Source organism: Dipodomys merriami, unplaced genomic scaffold (assembly GCF_024711535.1).
Source record: "Dipodomys merriami isolate MVZ:Mamm:240054 unplaced genomic scaffold, mDipMer1.0.p SCAF_12, whole genome shotgun sequence".
NCBI classification, from domain to species: Eukaryota; Metazoa; Chordata; class Mammalia; order Rodentia; family Heteromyidae; genus Dipodomys; species Dipodomys merriami.
Window position 1 is genome coordinate 22,519,564 of NW_027202493.1, and position 25,364 is coordinate 22,544,927.

General features: G+C 43.4%; 1 protein-coding gene across 4 annotated transcripts in view; it reads left to right on the top strand.

The window, feature by feature from the left end:
- The first annotated feature begins 911 nt into the window (after positions 1 to 911).
- Acsl1 (acyl-CoA synthetase long chain family member 1) overlaps positions 912 to 25,364 on the top strand; it is a 67,225-nt gene continuing 42,772 nt past the window's right edge. For 2 of the 4 annotated variants that reach the window (XM_070016397.1, XM_070016400.1), the window contains exons 1-2: positions 912 to 1,018; positions 22,683 to 22,909. In XM_070016397.1, the coding sequence (XP_069872498.1) occupies positions 22,715 to 22,909 (195 nt within the window). In that variant the 5' untranslated portion in view covers positions 912 to 1,018; positions 22,683 to 22,714. Of the gene's footprint in view, positions 1,019 to 16,937; positions 17,035 to 20,725; positions 20,745 to 22,682; positions 22,910 to 25,364 lie in introns of those variants that run through there. The other 2 variants (XM_070016398.1, XM_070016399.1) reach the window with 2 other exon arrangements.

The following is a 25,364-nucleotide window of genomic DNA, read 5'->3' on the forward strand; positions in this document are numbered from 1 at the left end:
TGCTAGGGTGCAAACACTCCGTACCTGGACAAATGTTAGTTAGCTTAAGGGATACTGGTAGACCTCAGGTGCTCCAAGGAAATGCAACATCTAAGATGTGAGCCTGAACTGAATTGCCTTGGCCGCTGAAAGTTCTTCCTCCCACAGATCACGCTCTGGAATTCTTCAAACCCGCACAGCCACCGCTGAGCAGCTCAGTCCAACTTGGCAGGTGAACGTTGCCCTTGAGCAATGGCTAATCTGCTTTCTGCTCAATTCCACCCCCCCAGGCCTGAACTGCTCCACGTTGCCTCAAGTCCAGGATGTTACAGAAGTCCAAACACGTCTTCCTAGCCAGGGATTGTGGTGAAACCTAGTGTGGGGACCATGGTGAAATCAACATAAAAGATGTCGTGTATTTATTTCATTGCCAAAGAACAATAGAAAGGGAAACTCTTTGGACCCTCATAGACAGACGAGGTCCTTGCCCGCCAAGAAGTCAGGGAAGGCAGATGGTTAAGGCTGCTATGGGGCACCTACTGTCCAAGCAAGGAGCCACATTTCCGGGGTTCACAAGGCTTCAGGGTTCAGGCGCTGGGCTCTCCCTCAGATTGACAGTGAAACCTGAGGGCAGTCTGGGAGGTTCTAGCCACGTTAGTTGGTTTCCTTCTTCTGTCACTGGCAGGGCTGGCGCGCTCCAGACTGGGGGTGGGGAGGAGGGGGGAGTGTTGCGGGGAGAGGGGGGAGGAGGAGGCGTGAAGGAGGGGGCGTGGAAGCGGACGAGTGGCGGAGCTGGGCGGGGCGTGTCGGGGGCGGTGCTGGCGGGGCGGGTCTAGGGATGCGGGGTGGGGCTTGCAAGCTGGAGCGGGGCGGGGCGGGGCGGGCGCGGCACGCGCACTTACAGCCGCCAGCCGGTGCGTCTGCCACGACGGGGGCGCAGCCAGAGGGCAGCTGTGTTAAATAGCCTCGGGAGCTGGCGCGGGGCAGTGAGCGGACTGCAGTGACAGCCGCCTGCGGAGCGGCCTGGGCAGCGGCGGAGGTGAGTGCGCCCGCCGCGCAGGGCCCCGGGTCTCGGTTGGAGGAGCGCGCGCGCGCGCGCGGCTGGGGTCTTTACCCGGCCGGGCCGATCGAGCAGCCTCGGAAGCGGCGGCGGCGAGGGACACGGGAACCACCTCGCGGTTCCCGGGATGTTCTGCTTTTCCGGTGTCTGCGCTGCGGCCTCGTTTCCCTCGGCCGCGGGGAGGCCGCCGGAGCCGCCGCCGCCGCCGCCGCCGCTTCCTGCGCCCTAGCCCGGGTTGCCGGCCCGCCCGCCGCTTCCTGCAGGCGCGGGGCCGGGTTCACGGGGGCGCGCGTCGCGGGACAGGCCCTTTGCTGGTGTGGCGGCGGCGGGGACGGGCCCTGCCCGGGGGCGGGTCCCTGCACTCAGGTGCGAGGCGCGATGGCCTGGCGGGGTTGGGGACCACCGCGAGCATCCCTCGCTCCGGCCCCCGGGGGCCCGGGTGCGTGGGGCGCGCTGCACCGCGCGCGGGCCCCGTGTCGCCGGGCGCTGATGGCCCCTGCGTGGAGCGCTCTCGCGGGAGGGTCAGTGGCAGCACCGACAGCCGCTGGCCGCCGTAGGTAGAAATTCTCGCGGTGTCTCCGGAGCGCCCACAGCCTCTGCACACAGCCCTGCACGTTCAGCGGTGTTAGGAGCACCGGCTTGTTTATTTTCGGTCCTTATTTTATCACCTTGCGGCGGTAGACAGCCGACGGAGGTGGCCTGAATGGACACGTGGATTAAAATCTAAAGACTGAACGCTCCAGCTAATCAGTGTAGCTGTCAAGGCTTGCAAACGCTTCTACCTGCTCCACCTAAGCTGAAGGTTAGGGAACCTAATTAAGACCCGCCGGGATACCGAGTGCCCTTCAAGTGCCCTGGCTAAGAATTTTAAGTGTTTCTTGGAGCTGGAGTATCCGGAGTTCTCTGATTATCCATAACCTTTCTTTTCGTTTATTGACCTTTGATACCGCGAGAGAAACTACTGGTCAGATTGTACAGTTTGTGTCACACATTTCACAACATAACCTGTAATTAGCCCAATGAAAACAATTATAGAACACACACACACACACACACACACACACACACACACACACACACACACACACGCTTTTGTTTGATTCTAGTTCTTCCTAGGTAAGTTACTCAAAAGCTGAGTTGATGGTCTGCATCAAGAAAGCATAGCTAAAAGAATCCTGTCTTCTGTAGTTGGACAGTACAGCGTGATACAATAAATGCAAAGCAAACAGGACCAGGTCTTTTTTCTTCTTTCTTATTCCTGCTCAACTGGGAAAAATCTCCTCCTAGCCTGACTGGTTCCTCCTTATTAAAGACTGCAATACATTTAGATTGTTCTCTCTCTCTCTCTCTCTCTCTCTCTCTCTCTCTCTCTCTCTCTCTCTCTCTCTCTCTCTCTCTCTCTCTCTCTATGTTCTCTTTTTCTGTGTGTGTGAGAGAGAGAGCACTAACATTTTATGAATGGATACTTTAGCATACTTTACTCTCTCAAAAGAATGTAGGCATGTTAAAGACTTCTGTTTTCTAAATTTATTGTAAACAAAGATTTTTAAACCTCCCTTCCCCCACAATCATAAACATTTTGGCATATTTCCTTCCCATGTCTGTTTTTATTTATATTTTGACAATATTTTAGGTCCTGCAGGCAGTATTATACAGGCAGCCCAACTAAAAAGGATTCTCTAGTCTTTTTATTTTTTGGTATTTAAGGGGTGACAAGTGACAAATGTACATTGACAGGGTATCTATTTTTCCCATTCAGGCAGAGTTTTGATCTTTGTTTCATCATAAGTTTGGGATGACTCAAAGTGTACCGGCATGCCACAGTGCTGTGCTTGATGTCTAAGTCATATGATATCTTTAGTTTTGATGTGTTGGTCTTGTAGAATATGACTGTGTCTGGTGTAAGGGCGGGGGTTTAAGAAGAGATCAGGTGGCTCTGTCATTTGTAGACAGAAGTTTGTCATTTTTCTCCCTGTCTGGTTTTTTTTTTTCTGGGAAAAAAGCTGGACTCCAAGGATACTAGTCATCTCTAGGGGTTTCTACTCAATAACTTCAGAGGACACTTAATGTTTAAGGCTAGTTGAATTTCTTGTTCAAGTTTACCATTTAAAACAGATGCCCATTGTTGCCTTGCATTTATTGTCCCTTACAACTGAACTCTATTCAGTTTGAACCCATTAGTAATTTTTTATAGACTGTCTTGTGCAAGCGATGTGCAAGGCTCCTATGTTACAAAATAGGAAAAAACAATTTCTTGAAGGCAGCTCAATGCTGTCATGTCCTGAAGCCTCTACATGCCATACTCTGCAACCGACAAAGTAGGTAAGGTGCCAGAGTTTTTATTCAAGGTCATCAGTCCAACTTGGTATTCAGACAAACACTTTGGGTCATAAAATACCTTTGACACTAATGCCTGCAGAATATTTTTCAGTGTACCAAGCTGATACAGAGTGGCCCCAAAGTTGACTTTGAGTTTCAACAGAATAGTGCTCAGAGAGCCTTCTGAGAACTTGAAAGAACCACAAGCCCTAAAGTAGGAGCTTGAGATATCAAAAACTATACGGTAGACAGCTTTCCCAGCATTTGTGATAGCAGCTTGGCCTCTCATCTTCATCAAATGCTGCTCCCCAGGAAGTTTTAAGTTTGTATAATCCTGAGGCTATAGACCGTATCAACAAGAGAAAGTGCCACATAATAAGTTAATTTCTTCCACTCTCTATCCTGATATTTATAAGTTTTTAAGTGTAAAAGGCAACAGTAGCAAATCAATGGTAACCTTGGGAAGGCTTAGGGTCGCGGATGTGCGGTCTCTGTGGCTGGCTAGGAGGGACGGCACTTTTGGACAGAAACTTAACCTGGTGGTGGTCGAAGGACCTGTTCTGGGCTGGGGTATGCCTCAAAAGGATACATTTGCTGTCTCCTGAAGCTAAGATTTCAAAACTGTTGGCTCAGCATAATGGGCTGCTTCTCTTCATGAATTATTTGCTAGTCTTCCAGTTTTAAATACAAATTTGCAAGCTGTCTAAATCTAAATGAAATCTAAATCAAAACCATCCTTCCCCACTTATATTTTTTTCATGTTATAAAAGTAATGTGTGAGGCCTGGGAAGGTGGCTCAGTGGTAGAGTGCTTGCCTTGCATGCATGAGGCCCTGGGTTTGATTCCTCAGCACCACATAAGCAGAAAAAGCCCAAAGTGGTGCTGTGGCTCAAGTGATAGAGTGCTACCCTTCAGCTGAAGAGCTCAGGGACAGTGCCCAGGCCCAGAGTTCAGGCCCCATGACCAACAAAAAAGAAAAGAAAAGAAAAGTAATGTGTGGTTTTTATAGAAAATAGGAGTAATATATTTTTAAATGAAGGTCTTCCAGATTTAAATACCATTAACAATCTGGTGTGTTTTCTTCCTGCTTTATTTTTTTAAACCCTAAAAACATTGAAAAGGAACTTTAAATCATGTATTGATCAGGGGCACAAGTTTTGATAATGTCATTTTAATCACCTAAGTCACACTGTGAACTTTTTCTATGTGGTCACATTTGTTTCAAGATTATTATATTACATGCTTGGTCTGTGGATATGCTTTATTTCTCCCTTCTTGTTGAATATTTATTAAGTTTAACACTTTACCAAGATTTCCTGTATACTCAGATATATATATATTTTTTTAAGTTAAGATATGGTCTACTTTAAAACTCTTGAATGGATTGGAATGGACTGTCATGTGTTCTAGAGAAAAAGCTGTTAGCATAAGGATTGTGTGGTTTGCAAAGATAAATAGAAAGAAGTTAGAGTATCAAAGGAAGAAATATGGATTGCCTTCTTGGCTATTTCCTCCTTCTGGGTGGAATGTCTGATAAATATATTATCTACACATTTGCACAGTTTTGGCAGCTGTAGAAATTGGCACTTTCCCCTCAGGTTTGGTGTGAGGGAAAAGTTCATTTCCAGAAGGTCAAAATGCCTGAACATCACTGATTAAGTCTTCTCTTCCAAGACTCAACTGTCAGCTTTAAAACAGGCTAGAATTGCCACCAAAGTGGTAGCCACAGCCTGAGCAGGCAGGAGTTAGGGACAGGAGAGGTGACCATAGCAGCTAATAAATGCTGTTCTGAGTAATCTATAAGACAGGTCCTATTCATTCATACTCTTTTTAAAAAATGTCTTGTTATTATAAAGGTGATGAACAAAGGTGTTACACTTAAGTAAGATAAAGAGTACGTTTCTTTTTGTGCAATATCACCCCTTCCTCACTCATGCTTTCTAAAACTTAAAGTTACCCACACTAGGATTTGAACCTTGGCCATCTGATTTCAGGGCCTGTGTTCTTAATTGCTTGACTTCACCACTCCTCTGGAGCTAGAAAATGCTCAATTCAGTTAGAGCTGGCAAGTTCCAGGCTACCCACCTGGTAACAAGACAGAGCAGGAGAAGTTCTCTTCTTTTCCCACTGCTTCATTGTTCCTCTCGTTTACATTCCGTGTGTACACTCCTTTTGTACCACCCCCAAACTGAAAGAGACGATTCAGCTTAGTTCAATGTGTGATGAGACCATTTGCCACCTAGCCATGACTTTCTAGAGAATTAAAAAAGTAAAAGCTGGGGTTGGGAAGGCGGCTCCATGGTAGAGCGCTTGCCTTGCATGCATGAGGCCCTGGGTTCGATTCCTCAGCACCACATAAGCAAAAAGAAAAAAGCTGGAAGTGAAGTGGTGCTGTGGCTCAAGTGGTAGAGCGCTAGCCTTGAGCTGAAGAGCTGAGGGACAGTGCCCAGGCCCAGAGTTCAGGCCCCATGACCAGACCCAAAAAGAAAAAAAAAAGTAAAAGTCTTTGCCTGCCCTGGAACTTGGTCTTGTCAGCCTGCAGAATCGTTGGGCTGCATGACTAATACTGCAGGTGGCAGGAAGAAGAGAGTACAGGTGCAAATGGGCGCAGGCTCAGCACAGATAGAGTACACTGCGTAGGAGATTGCCTTCATTGTGACACACAGGTTTGCTTTCTGTTCTCTGTCTTGAGGCATTTTAAGCATACTCAGTAAGTTCTAGATCATATTGAAAACTTGTAATAGATATCAAAATACAATTGCAGGCTTTCAGGGTCTGAAGGCATTGTATCATTCAGTGGTCTGAGCCTCTTTTTTTCCCCGGTGAAATTTTAGGCAATACTGGAAGACATGTAATAATAACTCAAAGCAGGGCTGCTGTGGCTGCAGTGAGGAGGGCTGGGTGTGAAATCCCAGCCCACACAGATGCTATTGATTTTTCTGTCTTTCTTATTACCTTTGAGACTCTGTAGAGCAAGCCCAAGCTCTGAGATAGCCCAACTCTCTCTGCTTGCAGGGAGAAAAAAATGACTCAGCCTCTCTCTCTCTCTCTCTCTCTCTCTCTCTCTCTCTCTCTCTCTCTCTCTCTCTCTCTCTCTCTCTTTCTCTCTTCAGCTCTCTCTGTTTCTCTTTCTCCCTCTCTCCCCCCCTCCCTCCCTCCCTCCCTCTCATCTTCCCCCCTCTCTCTCACACACATACACACAGAGGGAGAGAGGTTATTTCTGGGCCCAGTGCCTATTGAAGAAATATCTGGCTTTCAGTATTGTCCTGGACTTATGTCCTGAAATCTAGTCAGCCAGCCAGTTCAACTTAATCTAACTTACTCTCTATAACACTGCCCAACATATCTGTTTCTGTCTTTCGTTCTCTTACCAACTAGTCTAGAGCCTGGTTTAAACGTAAGTACATTTTCTGAAACTGAGCTCTGATCAAATTCCCCCTGAACAGAAATGGCCAGGCCTGTTCTCTTTAGGCCTCAGTCTTTATTTAGCTTGTCTGTTGCAGGTGCTTCCACAACCTGGCTTCAGCCTGCTGTTTCCCCACATTTAGAGAAACCCAGGGCTTTATAATGATTGAAACTGGGATGGCCATATGCACCAACAAATGGGGTCCTGATAATAATATGCATTGTACAGTCCGGGATTGTAGCTTCTGCAAAGCTACATGTTATAGCTAAGATCAAGGCATTAAAAATCACTAAAGCAAAACCTTTGCTTCAGTGAAATGAACTTAGTGTTCCAGAGTACAGCTTAGGGATGTCTTTCCTTGTGTGGTTTTAGGTATGATGAAAAGCCAGTGGCTGTAGGCTTTATAGGATGTGGGAGGGAAATGAGTATCAACTTCTAGATAATCTTACATAACTGTACTGTAGTCATTGCTTACCTGGTATCCCAGCTGGAAAAATGTACCTTGTTTCTGTGCCAGAAGTAAAGCAGTCAGATGACTCTTTGTTCCTCACATAAGACAGTTACCTGTACAGTGTCTTACATGAAGTTCTGTGGTATCCCAACATGTAGAGTTGACAATGACCTGGACCCTCAGAACTGAAGTCCAGAGGGTATGGCTGAGTGCCAAGAGCCCTAGGTTAGCCTCCGAAGATATTTATAGCCTCTGTTCTTCTCTCCTGTCAAAGGTTGGTAGTAAGTCTGGGGACTCTAAACCTCAGGCACAATGAGTGTCCTTGGCACTTGCGGTTGGTGGGGGGGCTGAAGCTCTGAGGTCCCTAGAACAGATCTGCTCAGTGGTGACCAGTCTCAGTCTGGCATGACGCTGTGGCCTTTATTCTCCTTTCTCCAGGCCAGCTGGCCTTGTCCATTTGGCTTCTCATCTATGGCCAGGCACAGTTTGCAACAATGCCCACTCCAGCATATCATTTTTCTATCAGTGGTAAAGGTTGAATATCTTCATCTGTTTCTTCAGTGTTAGAGGTTCTTTTGGCAGGCTCTGCTACACTCTGCCATGCTGCTTCTGAGATGCAGTTTGCTTCCGTTGAGATCCTTATTTATTTATTCCCCTTATTATCAGGGGAAACTAATGGGGAATCCTGCCGGATAGGCTGCCCTTAGTGCTCAGGAATCGGAGGGGAAGTCTACAAAATGGGCATCCATATGCTAAGCTCTGGTGGATCATGTTTGTGATTCTAGCTACTCAGGAGGCTGAGATCTGAGGATTCAGTTCAAAGCAGAGATTCTTATTTCCAATTAACCATCAAAAGGTTGAAAGTAGAGCTGTGGCTCAAGTGGTAGAACACCTGCTTGAACAAAAAATCCAAGGGTGAGCACTAGCCCTTGAGTCCAAGCCCCAGCACTAGCATGCACACACACACACACACACACACACACACACACACACACACACACACAAGCACACACAAACTAGGATGTAGTCACCATGGGAGAGAGTTAGAACATGTATTAGGGTGTGAGATTAGAAACTCTCTAGATATTTTTGCCTTCTTTTGAGTTAATATTTGTGTTTTATGATGAAAAATATTTGTAGAGTATGGATAGAGTTTGTAAACAAAAGAATTTACATATTAGGAATGTATTTATTGCTGGCTAGGATGTGTCATCACAAGTTCAGAGAGTCAGAACATTCACGCCCTCCTTTATTTCCACCAGTATGGCTGGATGACATTTTTAGAAAGAAGACGACTCAATTTGTTAGAGGGGAATGGAAACTAAAACAGTTCTCTGGAATTAGGTTGTAGTACCTGATGTCGGAGAGTCAGTAAAATCCAGAATGGATTTTGCTTTTGGTTCCCAAATTTCACAACATAGAAGGCAAGATGGACTTTATTTTCTTTCTTGTTCTCTACCATATCTTCCAAGCTGTGCTTGGCACACGGTGAACAATGGATATTTGTCAACTGAATATATGAAATGTTTTCTTGTATGTCAATTCAATATTATGGTGGGTAGGCTGCTTCAGTCAGTATTTAAGTTGGCTTCCTTTGTTGAGAATTTTTGGCAGTTTTCAGAATACAGTATAGGCTTGCGATTATACAGCCAGGTTTACAGGTCCATGAACCAATCTCTTTCTTTCTCTGTCTGTCCTTCCTTCCTTCCTTCCTTCCTTCCTTCCTTCCTTCCTTCCTTCCTTCCTTCCTTCCTTCCTTCCTGTTTGAATTTCAGGTCTCACACTTATAGGCAGCAGCTACACCTCCAACCTTGTTTTTCACTGTTTGTTTGTTGTTGTTGTTTGTCAGTTCATGGGGGTTGAACTCAGGGCTTAGACTCTGTCCCTGAACATTTTTACTCAAGGCTAGTAGTCTACCACTTTGAGCCACAGCTCCATTTCTGGTTTTTGAGTGGTTCATGGGGACTTTTCTGACTGTGCTGGCTTCGAACCACGATCTTCAGATCTCAGCCTCCTGAGTAGCTAAAATTATAGGCATGAGCTACCAGAGCCTGGCTGCTCATTTTTGAGAGAATATGAGCATATATCATTTCCTGCTTGAGTTATACCTGAGATCAACCTGCCATGTTCCCAATATGGTAACCAGCATGCATCACTGGCCCACCTCTCAGTTAAGAAGGGGTCTCTGGAACTTTTCTACCTAGGATGACCTCAAACTATGATCTTCCTAATCTTAATTTCCCAAGTAGCTAGGATTATAGGTATGAACCACCCGCACTCAGTTCACAAATGGTTTCTTGAATTGTAAAGTTAATAGAGCTGTTGGTAGTTTGGGATTTGCTTTATAAAACAATTTTAAGTGGATATAATTAATTTAACTATTACTAAAGTATGAGTCATATCTAAAGCTAAAGTTGGGGTGATGGGTATATTGTAGTTTTATTATACTGTGTCTGCTATTGAATAGGTTTGGAAATTTTTACAATAAACTTTTTTTTTTTTTTTGTCGGTTGTGGGGGGTGAACTCTGGGCCTGGGCACTGTCCCTCAGCTTTTCAGCTCAAGGCTAGTGCCCTACCACTTGAGCCACAGCACCACTTCTGGCTTTTTTCTGCTTATATAGTGCTGAGGAATTGAACCCAGGGCCTCATACATGCAAGGCAAGCACTCTACCACTGAGCCAACTTCTCAGCCCTAATAAACTTACTTTTAAATAAATGAAATGAAGATTCAACCCTATTGTCATCTTGTCCAGTCAACAATGGCCAGACTGGACCATCTTTTTCTTCTTTCTCTCATTAAATACTGGGTCTTCGTTCTGCCATCTTTTGTAACTTGTTAGAGTAGCTTTTTCTTTTTCCAGCTTCTTCTGGGCCAGTCACTTCTTGTGATAGTTACCTGAACTCTCTGGGTAATTTTAGCTCAGGCTCTATACTTCTCTTACCCCCTCCCCATACAAATTGCAAAATCTGGGTCTGTTTCACTCGTTTCTTCTTCTACATGTCCTTGAAAGACTCTTCAGTCCTGAGGAAGCTTACTGAAAAAGAATATTTTATGGATTTCATTTCCTTCTGCTTTTTAAGTAACAAATCTATGTATTAAAAATCTATGTTGAAATCTATGTATTAAAAAAAAAAACACCAAAAAGGATGGTGTCTCCAGCCTCATATCTCTACCCTTGCCTCTCTGGTTAGAAGTCTTTGTATCTGTACTTTTCCCATCTATTCTGCTAAGCCATTTTTCTGGTTTTTAACCACTCTGAAACCTTGATCTATTTTTAAGAGGTGTAAGTAACCCTACCCAACCTTATGTCCTCTTCAGCCACCTTATCCAGGTCATGGCTATTTGATAGTTGTGACCTCTGTGAGCCACTGGGCTCCTTGAGGACAAGGACTAGGTCTGTTCTTCTTTGTTCCCCAATAAGCCTAGATCAGGCTAGCCAGCACCCGAGAGATCCATGAACTACACTCCCCCAGCCAAGGGCTAGTCTCCAGCAGTTGGTCTCTCCCAAGTTGACAAGAATGCATCCTGGGAGAGAGAAGCTGTCTCCCTGGCTCTGACTTGTGAGCTAGCTATAGGTCCCTGACCCGCCCCTGCCTGCCTCCTTGCCAGCCTCTACCTCCTTGCACCCAGCAAGGTCTGACTTTTATGGTTATCTCCCTACCCCCACCTGTTTCTGCCTATTTAGACTTGGCCTGGTTCCACTTGGGCTGTCTGCACAGCCCTCTTCCAGCCTCTGACCCATAGAGTTTTCCCCCTGCCAGATGCCTGCAGCCCCAGGACTTCCAGTGCTCTTCTGAGGCTCTAGTCCTCTGTGTGCCAGCCTGGCTTACCTCCTGCAGGTGCATTTGGCTTCTCTGATCTCCTGAACTAGTTTGTGCTGAAAGCAGAGAAAACGTTGCCAGTACTTTATCCTCATGGTAACGACTTTCTGTTTGCAAAGAACTATGGAGAATTTTTTATTCCCTGCCGTTTTCAGAATATTGTTTATTTTGAATGAGGTCTCCCTGCCCCCTCCCCCCAAAGATTCTTATTTGGAAGTGGCTCCCATACCAAATCAGAGGCTAGGCAGGGCCCAACACAGGCAGAGAGTGAAGGCTTAGATATGTGTTTTCTGGGAGAGGTTTATAGCCCATCTGTCATTCTTTAATAAGAACGGGTTGCCACCCTAAATCCTTTGTAAAGCAAGTGGGAAATACATAAATACAAAAGTACATTAATGGACTTAGCCTACTTACATCTCATTTATCTTAAGAAATACTTTTAAAATATGATTAGTGGTTACTATGGTAAATTTCATAGTGTATATTTACCAATAAAATGAAAAAATAAAGCTGAATATTAAACAATAATAAAATAGTAATGCTAGCCACATAGGTCTACCACATCGAACTGATGGCCATTAACACTGATTGTTTTCTTTCTCTGTCACTGTTACTTGGGGATCCTAAGTATAGGTAGAGTCCTGCTGATTTGCAAGAGTCACCTGGTTGTCCTTTACTTTTTCTTGGAGATGTTGCCATGGTATTTCTAAGGGAAGGGGGTGTGGCTCTCTTCTGTTTCCACCCCTTTCTGCCCACATAGGCAGAGGTTTGCCTCATTATTGTGTAGCTTATCAGGGACACAATCAGTACCTGGAACAGGCTCTTTGGCATTTAAGTCTAGGATTCTTTCCATGTTTCTGTTCTGTTTCTTTCAGTCATTACCACTGGAAGATACTGGCTTTGTACAAAGCATCTGGGAGAATCCTAGGACTTAGGTCCCTTATCTGTGTGATGTTTCTCAAATGAATGGACCTTACGTTCAGTTTTGAGGTCCTAAGTAGAGAAGTTCCTATCTAACTGGAGTCCAGCCCTGGCCATTGAAACAGGACATGGGACCCCTTTTTTTTTAGCTGTTACTTCAGTGTTTACTTTGTGGTTCTATTTTATCAGATTATTTTAGTGGCAAGAGGAATTTGATTTCCTTCTTTAGCTATTACAATAACAGGTTCTACTTGTTTTGCCTAATACCCTGAGACCATGGTGTCATAGTCTTCAAAATACAGTCTTGTCAGCATAATTAGGACTCTTCCCTGGGTTGAATGTCAGCTGAAATAACATGCCTTATTTGGGATCCACAGAATTTTCTTCTGTTTTGTTTCCTGCAGAAGAGTTGGACCAGTTCACCAAACAGGTGACCTTGTCCCCAACTAAAGCTATACTGATAACTATATTTGTTCTGTTCAGGCCCACTTCCTCCTCTAGCCCTTATAATAAAACTGCGCTGCCTTGCCATGACATATATACAAAAATTATGGAGCAGTTTTAAATCAATGTTTGAAGACAAATGGCTTTTGAAAGGAAACTTTGCTCTTACAGGCATCTCAATAAGCACTAACCTTCCTTTCCCATACAAAGGCTTTCATGTGACCAGAAGGTCGATCACCAGGCCCATCCATCTTCCCAGATGGATTTCCACAACAGGTCTTTTTGTATCTGTGTTAGAGAAGGGAGGAGAGTTACATGGGCTGTTTGTTTGCTTATTAGTTTGCTCTGGAGAACGTTGGACAGGTCCTGTTGCCAACATTCCTTACATCTCCAACAACCACCTGCCCAGCAGTCCGTGTTTGGGGAATATTCTCACCACCAATCCTCCCATGGTACTGCAGTGCTAAGAAGAAATCTGGCCTGTTTCTTGAGTTTGTTGGAGAATTCTCTCTTCTGTCATAAAAAACTCAGCTATAGACTAGGGAGGCCATCCTTGGGAAGCTTGTGCCCATCTTCTGGCATTGCTATCTTAACTAAGAAAGGTACTAAAGGGATCACTTTCCCTCCCCAATGATAGCCTTGATTTGTTTTAAACTGACCATCAGTCACATATGTATGTGCCACAATGCCTTGTAAAATGAACAGAAACACTTTGTCCTTGGTGTCCCAAAAGTTCATAGGATATGCACAAAGGAAACAATTTGATACACCCAAAAGCATCATGTAATAGGAAAGAAAATAGTTTACGTAGCCTTTATGTTATTGTCTGCTAGTTCCCTCCCCTATTGTTGTTTCCTCCCTTCAGTACATGAGTTCACAGCAACTCTGATGGAAGGGGGATGGGCAGAGAAGAGGAAGAAGGTTACTAGGGTTGCTTTGAATGCTCTTTCCTCTTCATAGAACCACTGTTCTATAAATACACCCTCCAGCAGCTTGGTGTAGGGAAACGGTCAGAATCACAGTGGTTCATTCATGACTCAGTAAATATTCATGAAGTACCTGTTTTGATCTAAAGACTTTGTTAAGCACCAAGGGCAATAGGAGAGAGGAGCAGCTATATTGGTATTAAGTTTCACTCATCATAAATTTAAAATAGTAAAACAGGAGGTGCCCGAGTATTGTTAGAATTCAGTGGAAGGACTAAGGATACTTACTGAGGGCATCCTGTAAGAATTTATTAAAAGAAGTGACCCTGGACTGTTTGGATGACATGTTGATATCATAAACAGGGCCAAGGAAGAGGATTGTAGGTGGATCCAGGCGAGAGGGAGATGCAGAACAGGTACAGAGAAGAAGGGCATGGGGTGTGGGAGAGGGCAGGCATGCCAAGGAGGAAGTGAGGCCACATGCCCTGTACTTTGTGTCCCCAATGCTGTGCTGAGGTAGGGAGCCAGTGGGGAGCCTGTCCAGAGAAGCATATGGTGACCCCAGAAGTTTCCTTCTGCATGGGAACGAAGATTTTCAGGACCTTGGAAAGTGGGGCTGGCAGCTCACCAAACACCTTCCCGTCTCTCTTCACTGTCTCACTATCCATTCTCCCAGGCCCAGAAACTTGGATCCTTAATTCCTTATCGCCCCCATTTATATCCACTTGGTTACCAAATGCTGACTTGTTTATAAAGGACTTGAAATTTTTTTAACTCTAAAACATACCTAACAACGTTTCCTATTGTAACTATGTTTAAGTGTTCAGTTACACAATGGTGCTAAGTATATTTGCAGGGTTGTATAATGATTACCATTCTCTCCCCAGAATTTTCATCATCCCAAACAGAAACTGTCCATTAGGCAATAACTCTGATGTCTCCACTCCTCCTCCCCAGCCACCTCTCTTCTACTTTCTGTCCATTGTTCCCTCCTAGAAATGACCTTGTACAGTACTTGACCTATTTCACATAACGTACTATTTTCATGATTCACCCATGTCACCGTGTTATGGCATTTATCCATATTTTCTTCCTATGATAGTCTGAATTCTAGCCCACTGTATGTGTGTATAGCACTTGGTTTATCACCTATTTGTTGATGAGCATGTGGGTTCTTTTAAGTCCTGGCTATTTATAGTAACTGTGTACTGGGCTTTTTGTCATAATCATCTTCCACCTCGGTCTAGATCTGAATGCCTTGTGCTAACTTGATTCTCAAGGGCCACAGGCTTTGGCTTCACATCTGGGCTCTAGTATTTTCTTGTGTGGAGCATGGGCAAGACGTGTCACTGCAGTCTCTTGCTCTTTGAACTGAGGCAGTAACACTCATGCAATAAATAAAAGCTGTGATGAAGAGCGCTTTAGGTCATGTGTGTGATTGCATAGAACAGTGCTGACACACAGTAAGCCCTTAATGAACTGTGGCTCGTAAGGAATCATAGCTCAGCTGATCTCTTAAAAGCCTCCTTCCACTCTCCCATCTACTTTGACTTCACCATTTGTTCCAGAATATAGTAGGGAGTTGCTTTCCTGGTCTTGTTTCTGTCCCTTTAGCATGGACTGAAGTTCTCTTAGGCTGAAGTCAACCTTTGAGGACTATTTTGGCTTGTGCTTTTGCCTCACAGAGTAGCTTTCCTTGAAAGTCATGATTTCATTTACACTTACTAATTTGTTAGCTGTTCATTTAAGTATTTGTGTTGGGTGTTTTATTTCCAAATCTCTAGAACAGATCTGGAAGTCTCTTTTCAGTTTGTACCCACATCTGAATATGTAATAATCCATGAACCCCAATGTAAAAGGGCTCTTTCGAACATCAAGTGAAGAAGGCACCTCATTTTGAAATGTCTCTGCCAATTTTAGGTCCTTGTGAAAGCAAGACAACTGAATCTGATTTCTTCTAAGGCAAAGAAATTTAACACCAACAAGGTATTTCTTAAAGAGTTTGACTTTACAAAGGCAAGTGTTGAATATTACTACAGAAAGCTTTTTGATTTTTTTTTTCTGGTACTGGGGCTTGGAACTTAAGTTCTGGGTGCTGTCCCTAAGCTTTTTTGCTCAAGGTTAGCAGTCTACCACTTGAGCCATAGCCTCCATTTCTGGAAATTTTTTGCTGGTTAATTAGAGATGAGAGTCTCACAGAGTTTCCTGCCTGGGCTGGCATGGATCCACAGTCCTCAGATCTCAGCCTCCTGAGTAGCTAGGATTACAGGCATGAGCCACCAGCATCCAGCTAGAAAGCTTTTTAAAACCAGTTAAAAAGCAATAAAGGATAAGGTGTAGTTATATGGATATGATCATAGGGCAAAACTTCACTGTTGTAATATTAAAAACTATTTTTGTGGTTTGAAATTTTTTTCAGTAGTTACTATGTATGTGACTTTAAAAATACTTCAACTTAAATGGAAGAAATGCATAAATATGTTCTCCAGAATATTGTTGATGCCTCAAAGTGTGGTCTTAAGGAGACCGAGGACCTTGTTTGAAAAAACATGTTCAAGAAATTTGAGTTAAATATTAACAAAATATTAGTTTTAGAAAGCAGTAATTTATTTTGTCATGTGGCTTAGATGTATATAGAGCTTGATGAATCAGGAAACTGCTTTACCTTTTCAAGTTGGGCATGCTATGTTTAGGTTCTTTTATTTGAGAGGAGGCATATATGATAGTTGTGACCTATGACCATTATGAATGGGTGGGGTATGCCTTTAATCTTAAAACTTACTGTTCAAAGGTTTGTATCCTATTTTTCTCCTAATAACTTCAGATGAGATTGGTAAGGAGAGGGTGTAAGTGTACAAATAATTTATGAACTGAAGTTTATAAATATAAGGCATTTCTGGCAAGTCTTCGTGGAAATGGCTCCCTTTAATGGAAATGAAAAAGCCCTGGGCCTAGGGGTAGTTATATGTAATGGAGAAGAAAAGCCCTAGGGTGATGGGCAGGGATACCTCTGTGGAACCACTGGCATATTTGGGCACCTAATCCCAGTTACCACATCTTCTCATGCCACAGTGAGTTGGGCCAAGGGTAGCAAGGGTTGCAGATTTCCTGTGTGGGGTGAGGTTTGGATCTTGACCTCTACCTCTCCTCTAGCTTGGGAGACTTACATCTCTTTGGGACCTCTGTTATTCTCCTCTCTCGAGGGACAGGCCAACTGCTCTTTTGCTTCTAGAGACGATGGCTTAAACAAATCTAGCTTTAGGTGATTTGCCAGCCAGGGTTAAGGAGCATGCATCCAACAGTTTTGGAGTAGCAAATTGAAAGAGCAGCAAATGGCCTGACTGCTGCTCTCTTGTTCTTCCCAGAGGCCTGAGCTCTGCCCAGCTAGTACAGGACAAAGGGGGCACTTTCAGCCTTCTGTAAATAGCCTATTGTACAAGGGGAGGAGGTGGGGCCAGGAATGGCAGCCTGGTGCCAGCTTGGCTTGTTGCATTAAGGAAAGATGGCAGGATTTTTTCATTTGCTGCTGCCCAGGCAGGGAAACTATTTATGTGGGTTTGTTTGTGGTCTGCGTTCCTAGTGCAGCATTCCAGCAAACTGCTGTTATTCAGCTTGACGCAAACTTGAGGAACTTCACAAGAAGGTGCATGTCCAGAGCACCTGTTTCTTGGCTTATAGATGAGAAGGAGAAAATAAAATGTTAACGTAAGTAAAAAGTTTACAGAATTGTAGTCTCTGTGTGTATGTGTATGCGTGTGCACGCATTTGTGTGTGTCCTTAGAGAATGGTGCCCTTGTGTATCACCTTTGGCTCTGAGCCACCTTCCTTATAAAGCAAGTACAGGGGTGAGAGGTGAACTTTTGTGTACACTGGGCACTGAAGCCACTATGCAGAGGTCCGGGTGATAGCACTTATGTAAGCTACTGAGAGTTTAGATGAATTTCATCTGAGACTATCATCAGAGACTCATGGACCCATGAGGACCCATCAGGACCCATGGCACCTGGTCTCACAGTTAGTGAGTGTTCCAGCTGAGGTTAGGAATCACATGGAGATAGAATTTTGAGTTAGATGAGTGTCTCCACCCTGACCAATACCTTGAAGAAGCCTTTTGCTCCTCTGCCATTGGTTTTCTCCCTATCATTTTGCTATTGTGATATTCATTAAGAATTCAGGATGGGAAAGCTCCTCAGAATGGCAAAGAAATGCTGCTTGTGTTGTTAGCAGTTTACCCAAAGCTTGGATGAAGAGGTAGGAAGATTTTCATTTTTGAATAGTCATGCCATCCAGGGCCTATTACTCTGCCCTGCTGTGGTGGCTTCTACCAGGGCTACCTCTGCTCTGTTTGTTTGTTGTTGTTGTTATTTTTGCTCAACCTGGGCCAGATTTCCTTAGCAGTTGTCACATCCCTTTGTCATTCTGTGGTTTCTGACTTCACTTTATAGGCAGTTCAAAAGGCCCAGCTGAGGACCCCTTTTTGTAAGGAGCTGAGGAGGAGGAGAAGTGAGTTGTCAGTAGAGTGGTGTGTTGCCCTGAGAGATACTGGCTTCCTGAGCCTTTAAGCCACGGGAATCATATTCTTAGCAATAAGCAGCAGCATTTATGAATCTGGGCTGTAAACTCTCCTAGAGGAAATTTGCTTTTGAGAGGATTTAAAAAATTCCAATTCGCAATAACTAGTATACGTCTAGGACAAGCAGAAAAGGTCAAAAGCTATTTATATATGACCATGTAAGATGATGCTAAATGAAATGAACCCCAAGATAGGTTTTTTTCTTTGTTACTGTTGTTTTTAATGTACTATATACTATGTGATTTTTTATTTCTTTGTATGTCCTTCCCCCATGGTATACCCCCTGTTTTCACTGTATTTTTTTCTAATTTTGGGAGGGGAAGGGAAATAACAAAATGCTGAAACAAGGATACAGATTTACCTATTGTAACAATGAGATGTACAAGACACTATGTTGAAAATGAACTTTACAACTAATTGGGGGGGGGGGAGAGAAGGAGATGGGGAGGTGGGGAGGGAAGGGATGATAGGGGGTAACAATGCTTGATAGTAAATGTACCCATTACCTTACTCATGTAACTGTAGCCCCTCTATACAGTACTTTACAATAAGAAAAATATATTTAAAAAATTCAAATAAGGGGCTGGGAAGGTGGCTCAGTGGTAGAGCGCTTGCCTTGCATGCATGAGGTCCTGGGTTCGATTCCTCAGCACCACATAAGCAGAAAAAAAAGCCGGAAGTGGTGCTGTAGCTCAAGTGGTAGAGCGCTAGCCTTGAGATGAAGAGCTGAGGGACAGCGCTCAGGCCCCAGAGTTCAGGCCCCACGACTGGAACCAAAAAATAAATAAATAAAAATAAAATTAAAAAAAATTAAAATAAGAACAAAATTGAAATGAGACCAAAATCTATCTCTAAGTTTTAGCCATTTATTAGCAAGTACACGAGTCTTAATACTTATTAAGAGACCTATTTGGACTTAATATCAAAGCATGGTGTTTATATTTACATACAACATATAAAGCTAGTAATCATACCTAATTTTCTTCCAATGTAGGTCTACCTCCATTGTTAAATACCCAGGTGGTTTTTCCTTAATAGCAGAAAAAGTAAAGGCAACAGATTTTTGATGCTACCAGTTTCATACAGAAGAGTTACACGTAACCAAGTGAGATATTGTCTTATTGCAGAGACATCATCTTTTGATTGGCAGCATTGGCCAGTTTGCTCAGTGAAGTTGATTTGCAGCCTGTTACCTGGCTGCCAGCTAAGAGGATGAATTAAACTGCTGTGGCTTGCCTTACAACCCACTAAATGGAGGAATTTGGCTGGCTTTAAATGCTGAGCAATATAGATTAGTATCTAATAAAGTGCTGTTGTATGTGTGCTGTTAAACATGTAATGTTCTGAAGTGGTTTTTCTGTGTTGTGTTTTATTTTTGTTTTTGTTTTTTTAAGATTCAGCTTCCCAGACTTTTTAAACTTTCTTAGTGTAATGCAGTTTATAGCTTGATGGCTGCTGCTACTTAAAATAGACAAGTTTAATCCCTGTGCATGACTATTTGTTTTGAAATAACTTGTTTGGTAGCCTCACTCAGGGATGAAATTCTGTTGAATAGCCGCTGTAAATTCCCATAATGTAGGTTTTATGGAAATTACTGCAGGGGCTTTAGGGAGTGTAGAGAAAGGGGGTGGTGTTTAGGTGAGGGGTGGAGAATCCCTATTCAGACTAGGAGTGCTGAGGGTAATGAAGACAAGTAGCAGGTGATTAGAGGGCAAGTTTAGTTTTCCCATTAAATTTTGTGTGTGTGTGTGTGTGTGTGTGTGTGTGTGTGTGTGTGTGTGTGTGGTAAATTTTGTGTGTGTGTGTGTGTGTGTGTGTTTGCATGCCAGTACTGGGGCTTGAACTCAGAGCCTTGACTTTGTCCCTTGTTTTTGTGCTCAAGTCTCTACCACTTGAGCCATAGCTCTACTTCTGCTTCTTGCTGGTTAATTGGAGATAAGCGTCTCATAGACTTTCCTGCCCTTGCTGGTATCAAACTTCAGTCCTCAGATCTCAGCCTCCTGAGTAACTAGGATTATAGGCATGAGCCACCAGCACCCAGCTGCACATTAGATGTGTAAGGTTGTTTGTGTGGTGCTGTTTGGCTACCTGACTGTGTATTCCAGTAGGATCTAGTCTCTATTTGTCAGCTTATCCTTGAAGTCTCTTGCAGAACTTGGATGGATCTATCTCTTAATCAGAAAAGCCTTTTCCAAGACCTGGCAGACCTTGCTGGTTTAATTTTGTCTTTCCCACTAAGTGGTCAGTTCATTAGAAGCTGGGACCCTGTCCTTGGCACCACCTTCCCATTTTCTGTGTGTTGTTTCTGGGCACTGGGATGTACCAGGTGACCAGAGTAGCTGAGTTTCTGTGAATGTCTCTTGAGAGAAAGTCTGCTGTGAATACTTCCCCTAATCTGTTTCTTTCTGGGCTGTCTCTTCTTTGGACATACAACCCAACATCCCAGCCTTCCTGTCAAGGGGCTTAAAAGAAATGTGCCATTGTCTTTTCTCATTGGGAAGCTGAGCAGAAAGAAAACAGTGTCTGTTTGCAGTATTGCCCCCAGCAGCCACACTTACTGAAGCAGGTCCCTGCCCATGGGTGGAGAAATGGGGTGACTCCAGTCCCAGCTCCTCATTGGCCCATCCTCTACCTTCTGCTCTCCTGAGAAGTCAGGGATGGATTTGTCTGCTAGTTACCTTTAGCCCAGTGGGCAGCAGCATGGGACTCACATGTGACTAATGCCCTGAAAGACCTTGGCAGGCCGGTAAGCACCAGCTGAGCTCCTCTAGCCCCTGCCCCACCCCCAGCCTTTCTGCCCTTTTCTCTGTCACCAAGCAGTCAGCTGTTGGTGGCACAGAGGGTGAGTGACTCTGTGTTGGTGCCTTCTCTGTAGAGTTATGACCTGAAGACATTTGCTTGTCTGTTCTTTCTCTGTTGTCCTATTAATTCTATGTGTGCATGTGTGCGTGTGTATATGTGTGTCTGTGTCTGTGTCTGTGTCTCTGTGTCTGTGTCTGTATCTACTTAACCTGGGCTGAGGTGGTAGCACAAGATTGAATGATTCAAACAAATGCATTATGCCCTTATTGGTCAGTAAAAGCAGCTTGATATTCTGCTACTCTGTGAAAGTAACTAATAGTGTAGATTTACATTTAAACAAAACATTTCTATGTTTCCCAAATGAACACTTTTTCAGTCTTGTGACCTAGCCATTAAAAGGAATATGTAGCAAGCTGCGCACAGATGCCATCTGATCTACAAGGAACCCTCCTTGTTGCTTGCCAAGGAGTTGTTGAAAAAAAGCCTCTCAGCTGATTTGCTCTGAGTTACTTCCCTTTTGTTCACAGATTATAAATCAATAACTTTCTAATTAGAATTGAGTTTAAAAAATCCGGATGGCACATTTGTTTTTTTGGAATCACCTGTATATAAATTGTCTGTAAATTTATCTGATTTTATTCTGCATGTTTTGAATCCTTTCTCTTATGTGTAAACTGTGGATAAACATGGCTTATCACTAGCTGAGCAACCTGCCATGGTGCGTTGAGAACATATCAGGGAATTGGTAGAGGAAACAACAACATTTAACATTTGTTGTACACCTGGTGGTATGTGACACCAACTTTATGTAAATCACTTGATAGTCCTAAAAGCCCACCGAGGGCTACCACTTTCATCTCCATTTGTACAGATGCAGACTGAGATACAGAAGGTAGTATGCTTTGTCTTACATTATATAGCTAATAAGTCAGAGAGTCAGGATTTGGCTCCAGAATTTAAGACCTTGAATACCATACTATACTCTCTCTCAAACACTATTCTATAAGCTCTCTAGGTATCTGGTAGGCAGGTTAAAGTGTATGCATACTAATTCATTTATATTTTTATTTGAGATACAATATCTGGGGGGGATGTAAAAACAACTGACTTAATTAGAATAGCCAACTGAGTCCTCCAGCAATTGTATGCATATTGTGTGGTGTGAAGATTATTAGGAAGGGCTAGGCATGCTGGATACATGCTTGTAATCCCAGCTACTCAGGAGATGGAGTCAGGAAGATTGTGGAACAAGGCAAGCCCAGGCAAAAAGTTAGCAAGACCCCATTTCAGCCAGTAACTAGGTGTGGTGCTCTGTGCATGTAATTCCAGCTATGCAAGGAGGCATAATAGGAGGACCATGGCTCAAGACCAGCCCCAACCAAAAATATAAGACTCTATTGAAAAAAGCTGGGGATGTGACGCGAATGGTAGAGTAGCTGTCTGATAAGTGGAAAGCTCTGAGTTCAAACACCAGGACAGAAAGGTGGGGTCAGAGGGGAGGAGTGAGCAAGCATGTACAAGTGCTGGGAAGGTGAGAGAAAAGTGTTGAAACTTAGACAGTCTGTTTTACCAGTTGGGGAACTTGATCTGAGATCTGTCAGAAAATATAGCTGAGAGTCCTTAGGTGGTTTGGACTGGTTTGTTTTGTTTCATGTCACTCTTATCTCTATTAGCTTTGGTAATGTGAATTGAATGTATTTGATTAGATGAAAGAGAACAAAGATACAGTTTCATTTATTTGAGTATTTTATGGTAAGAATTCTACACAAGTAAAGTCCTTTTAATGTGGTTAATGAAAACATTTTTCTAAGACAAGATAATGGAGAAAGGGGACAAAAATGAATTATGAAGTGCTTTTAGAAACATGAAATTTGACATCTGGGAGGAGACCTGGTCTGTGGAGTTAATGTCTTGATTAGTCAGTCTGAAGAGCGCTCCAAGTACCCAGAGTGAATGTACCATTCTTCTCTGCTTGCAGAACTTGGCTTAAAGAAGCACCAGCACAGGACCATGCAGGCCCACGAACTGTTCCAGTATTTTCGGTTGCCAGAACTGGTTGACATCCGTCAATACATGCGCACCCTTCCCACCAACACACTCATGGGCTTCGGAGCTTTTGCAGCACTCACCACTTTCTGGTATGCCACGAGGCCCAAGGCCTTGAAGCCACCATGCGACCTCTCCATGCAGTCAGTGGAAGTGGCGGTAAGTAGAGGGCCGGTGAGTAGGAGGACAGTAGCCTCTGAGCTTTCTCTACATCTCCCCTCGCTCATTGAACCCCATCAGAGTGGTATATGGATAAAGATCACAATCAAATATTTGTTTGTAGTTGTTGATGACAGTAGAGAAACATGGGAGCCAAGACACAGGGCTGAAAGACCAAGGGTGTGTGCAGGCTGATTGTCCACGGTCACACAGAACATTATTGCAGAAGTCACACTGAGCTTGTAAGCCTGGGCCAGGCTCTCTGGTAGTCACACAAGATTCCACCAGAGGAAAAAGACTGTGCAGAGTCCCTGGCTTCACAGGTGTAATATCCCAGCAAGAAAGAGAATGACCACATGTACAAAAAGAAGACAGTTGGTGGTACATTGGATACTTAGAGCTGATATGTAGACTGTGGTGAGGGACTCCTGAATTTCTAGAGTAGGAACTTGCCTGAATAGCATGGCTACAGCTGTTAGGATAGGACAGGAAGAAAGAACAACCAAGAAGCATCTGAGCTTGTATCATTGAGGGTGAGGATTGCATGTGGCCTGGGCAAGCTAAAGACTTCAGAGTTAGGGACATTTAGCCAGAGTGTCTGATTAGGGCTTATTTGGTGGGATGGCATAAGGAAACCCCAAGACCCTCAGAAGGATATTTCCTTAGTGTTCCTTTTCTATTTTTCCTTCCTTTCATCTTTTTCAAGGCATATAAAAACACACACACATTCTAAAAACCATCACTTGTTGAAAAGATGAAGAAGCCCAGTTCTCAGTTGTGCTCTGACTCTTCACCTACTATTTGCTTTGCAGGGGAAACCTGCTTAGGTCAGAATTTATTTTTAGCATTTATTTTTAACACAGAAGGAGCTGTGAAACACAGACCTGCCTCATTTATTCTTTTAGATGGGAATATGAAGGAGCCATCTAGGGGAAAGAGTATACACTCTTCCACATAACACCCTGGCCTTGATAATCAGCTTTTTGGAAATAAAAAGTTTAGTTTAGTTTTGGTTATTAGAGTTTTAGAGTTTGTTTTTTTTTTCTTGTTATTAAAAAGGTGATATACAGAGGGGTTACAGTTACGTAAATCAGGTAAAGAGTATTTCTACTATTTGTATTTCTATTTCTTGCTCTCTCCCAGTTTTTCCCTCTCTTTTTTAGTTTTTTTTAAACTTCCTTGGATTCACTCATATAAAATTATTTTCTTTCTTGCTTTTGATTTGACAATACTGAGGCTCAAACTCAAGGTTCCATACTTAGTAGGCAGGTACTTTACTGCTTCAGCCACACCCTTGGACCTTTTTGCTTTTATTATTTTCAAATAGGGTCTTATATTTATGCCCAGGCATGCCTGGACCATGATCTTCCTGTTTGCATTTCTCCTGTGGCTGGGATGATAGGCACATACCACAATACCTAGCTTTTTATTAGTTGAGATGTGTCTCACAACTTTGAAGCTTAGGCTGGCCTTAAACCATGATCCTTCCTATCTCTGTCTCCTGAGTAGACTCTATACCTAGCCTAAATTCTTTTTTTTGAGTGGGGGGATCCAGTTGTGGGGCCTGAACTCTGGGCCTAGGCACTGTCCCTCAGCTCTTCAGCTCAAGACTACCACTTGAGCCACAGCACCACTTCTGGCTTTTTTCTTTTTGCTTATATGGTACTGAGGAATTGAACCCAGGGCCTCATGCATGCAAGGCAAGCGCTCTACCACTGAGCCACCTTCCTAGCCCTAGCCTAAATTCTTAAAAATGCAAAGGTATGTCCATTTAATACATGCCAGGAATAAATATATATAAATATATAAATAAATTGAATTATTGCTGGGAAAAGTGAGCCCTTGTACCTTATTGAGAAGGTAAAGGTACCTAATCCTTCACCTGAGGTAAACACAGGTGTGAAGATTTGGCATTCCTTTTCTTCTGCAGAGAGTGTGGTGCACAGTCCATTTTAGATACTCACAACTTAACAGAACTGTTAGAAATGCCGAATTCTTATTATATGAGAAATCATGGGTGACAGTTGCAGTGCATCTCAGCAGGAAGTCATTGTGCCTTATTGAAATAATTATAGATGTTACCATCAGAACAGCTTTAACACTACACATAGCTGAAAGGAAACTAAAATTTATCATTTTACTATCCAATATCTAGGCTTCCCAGTTTTTCTTTCTGCTCATAGAAATAGATTTAGCTCTGATTTTTCAGAATTCTTAGGTTTTAGGGATAGACTCTGAGTCTGTTTAGCCTTTTAAAAAGAAGAATATAAAAATGGAAGTATAAAAGCACTCTGGAGTTGTTGTTCTCTGTGATTGTACATGCTTCGATGGAGCTGACATGGTTTCACGCATTCTTGTAGCAGGGAAAAAGGAGCCCCATTCATTTCATAAATATTAGTAAAAAGTCCTGAATATCCAACACTAACTTAGGGGCTGACTGACAGAGGGAAAGGTG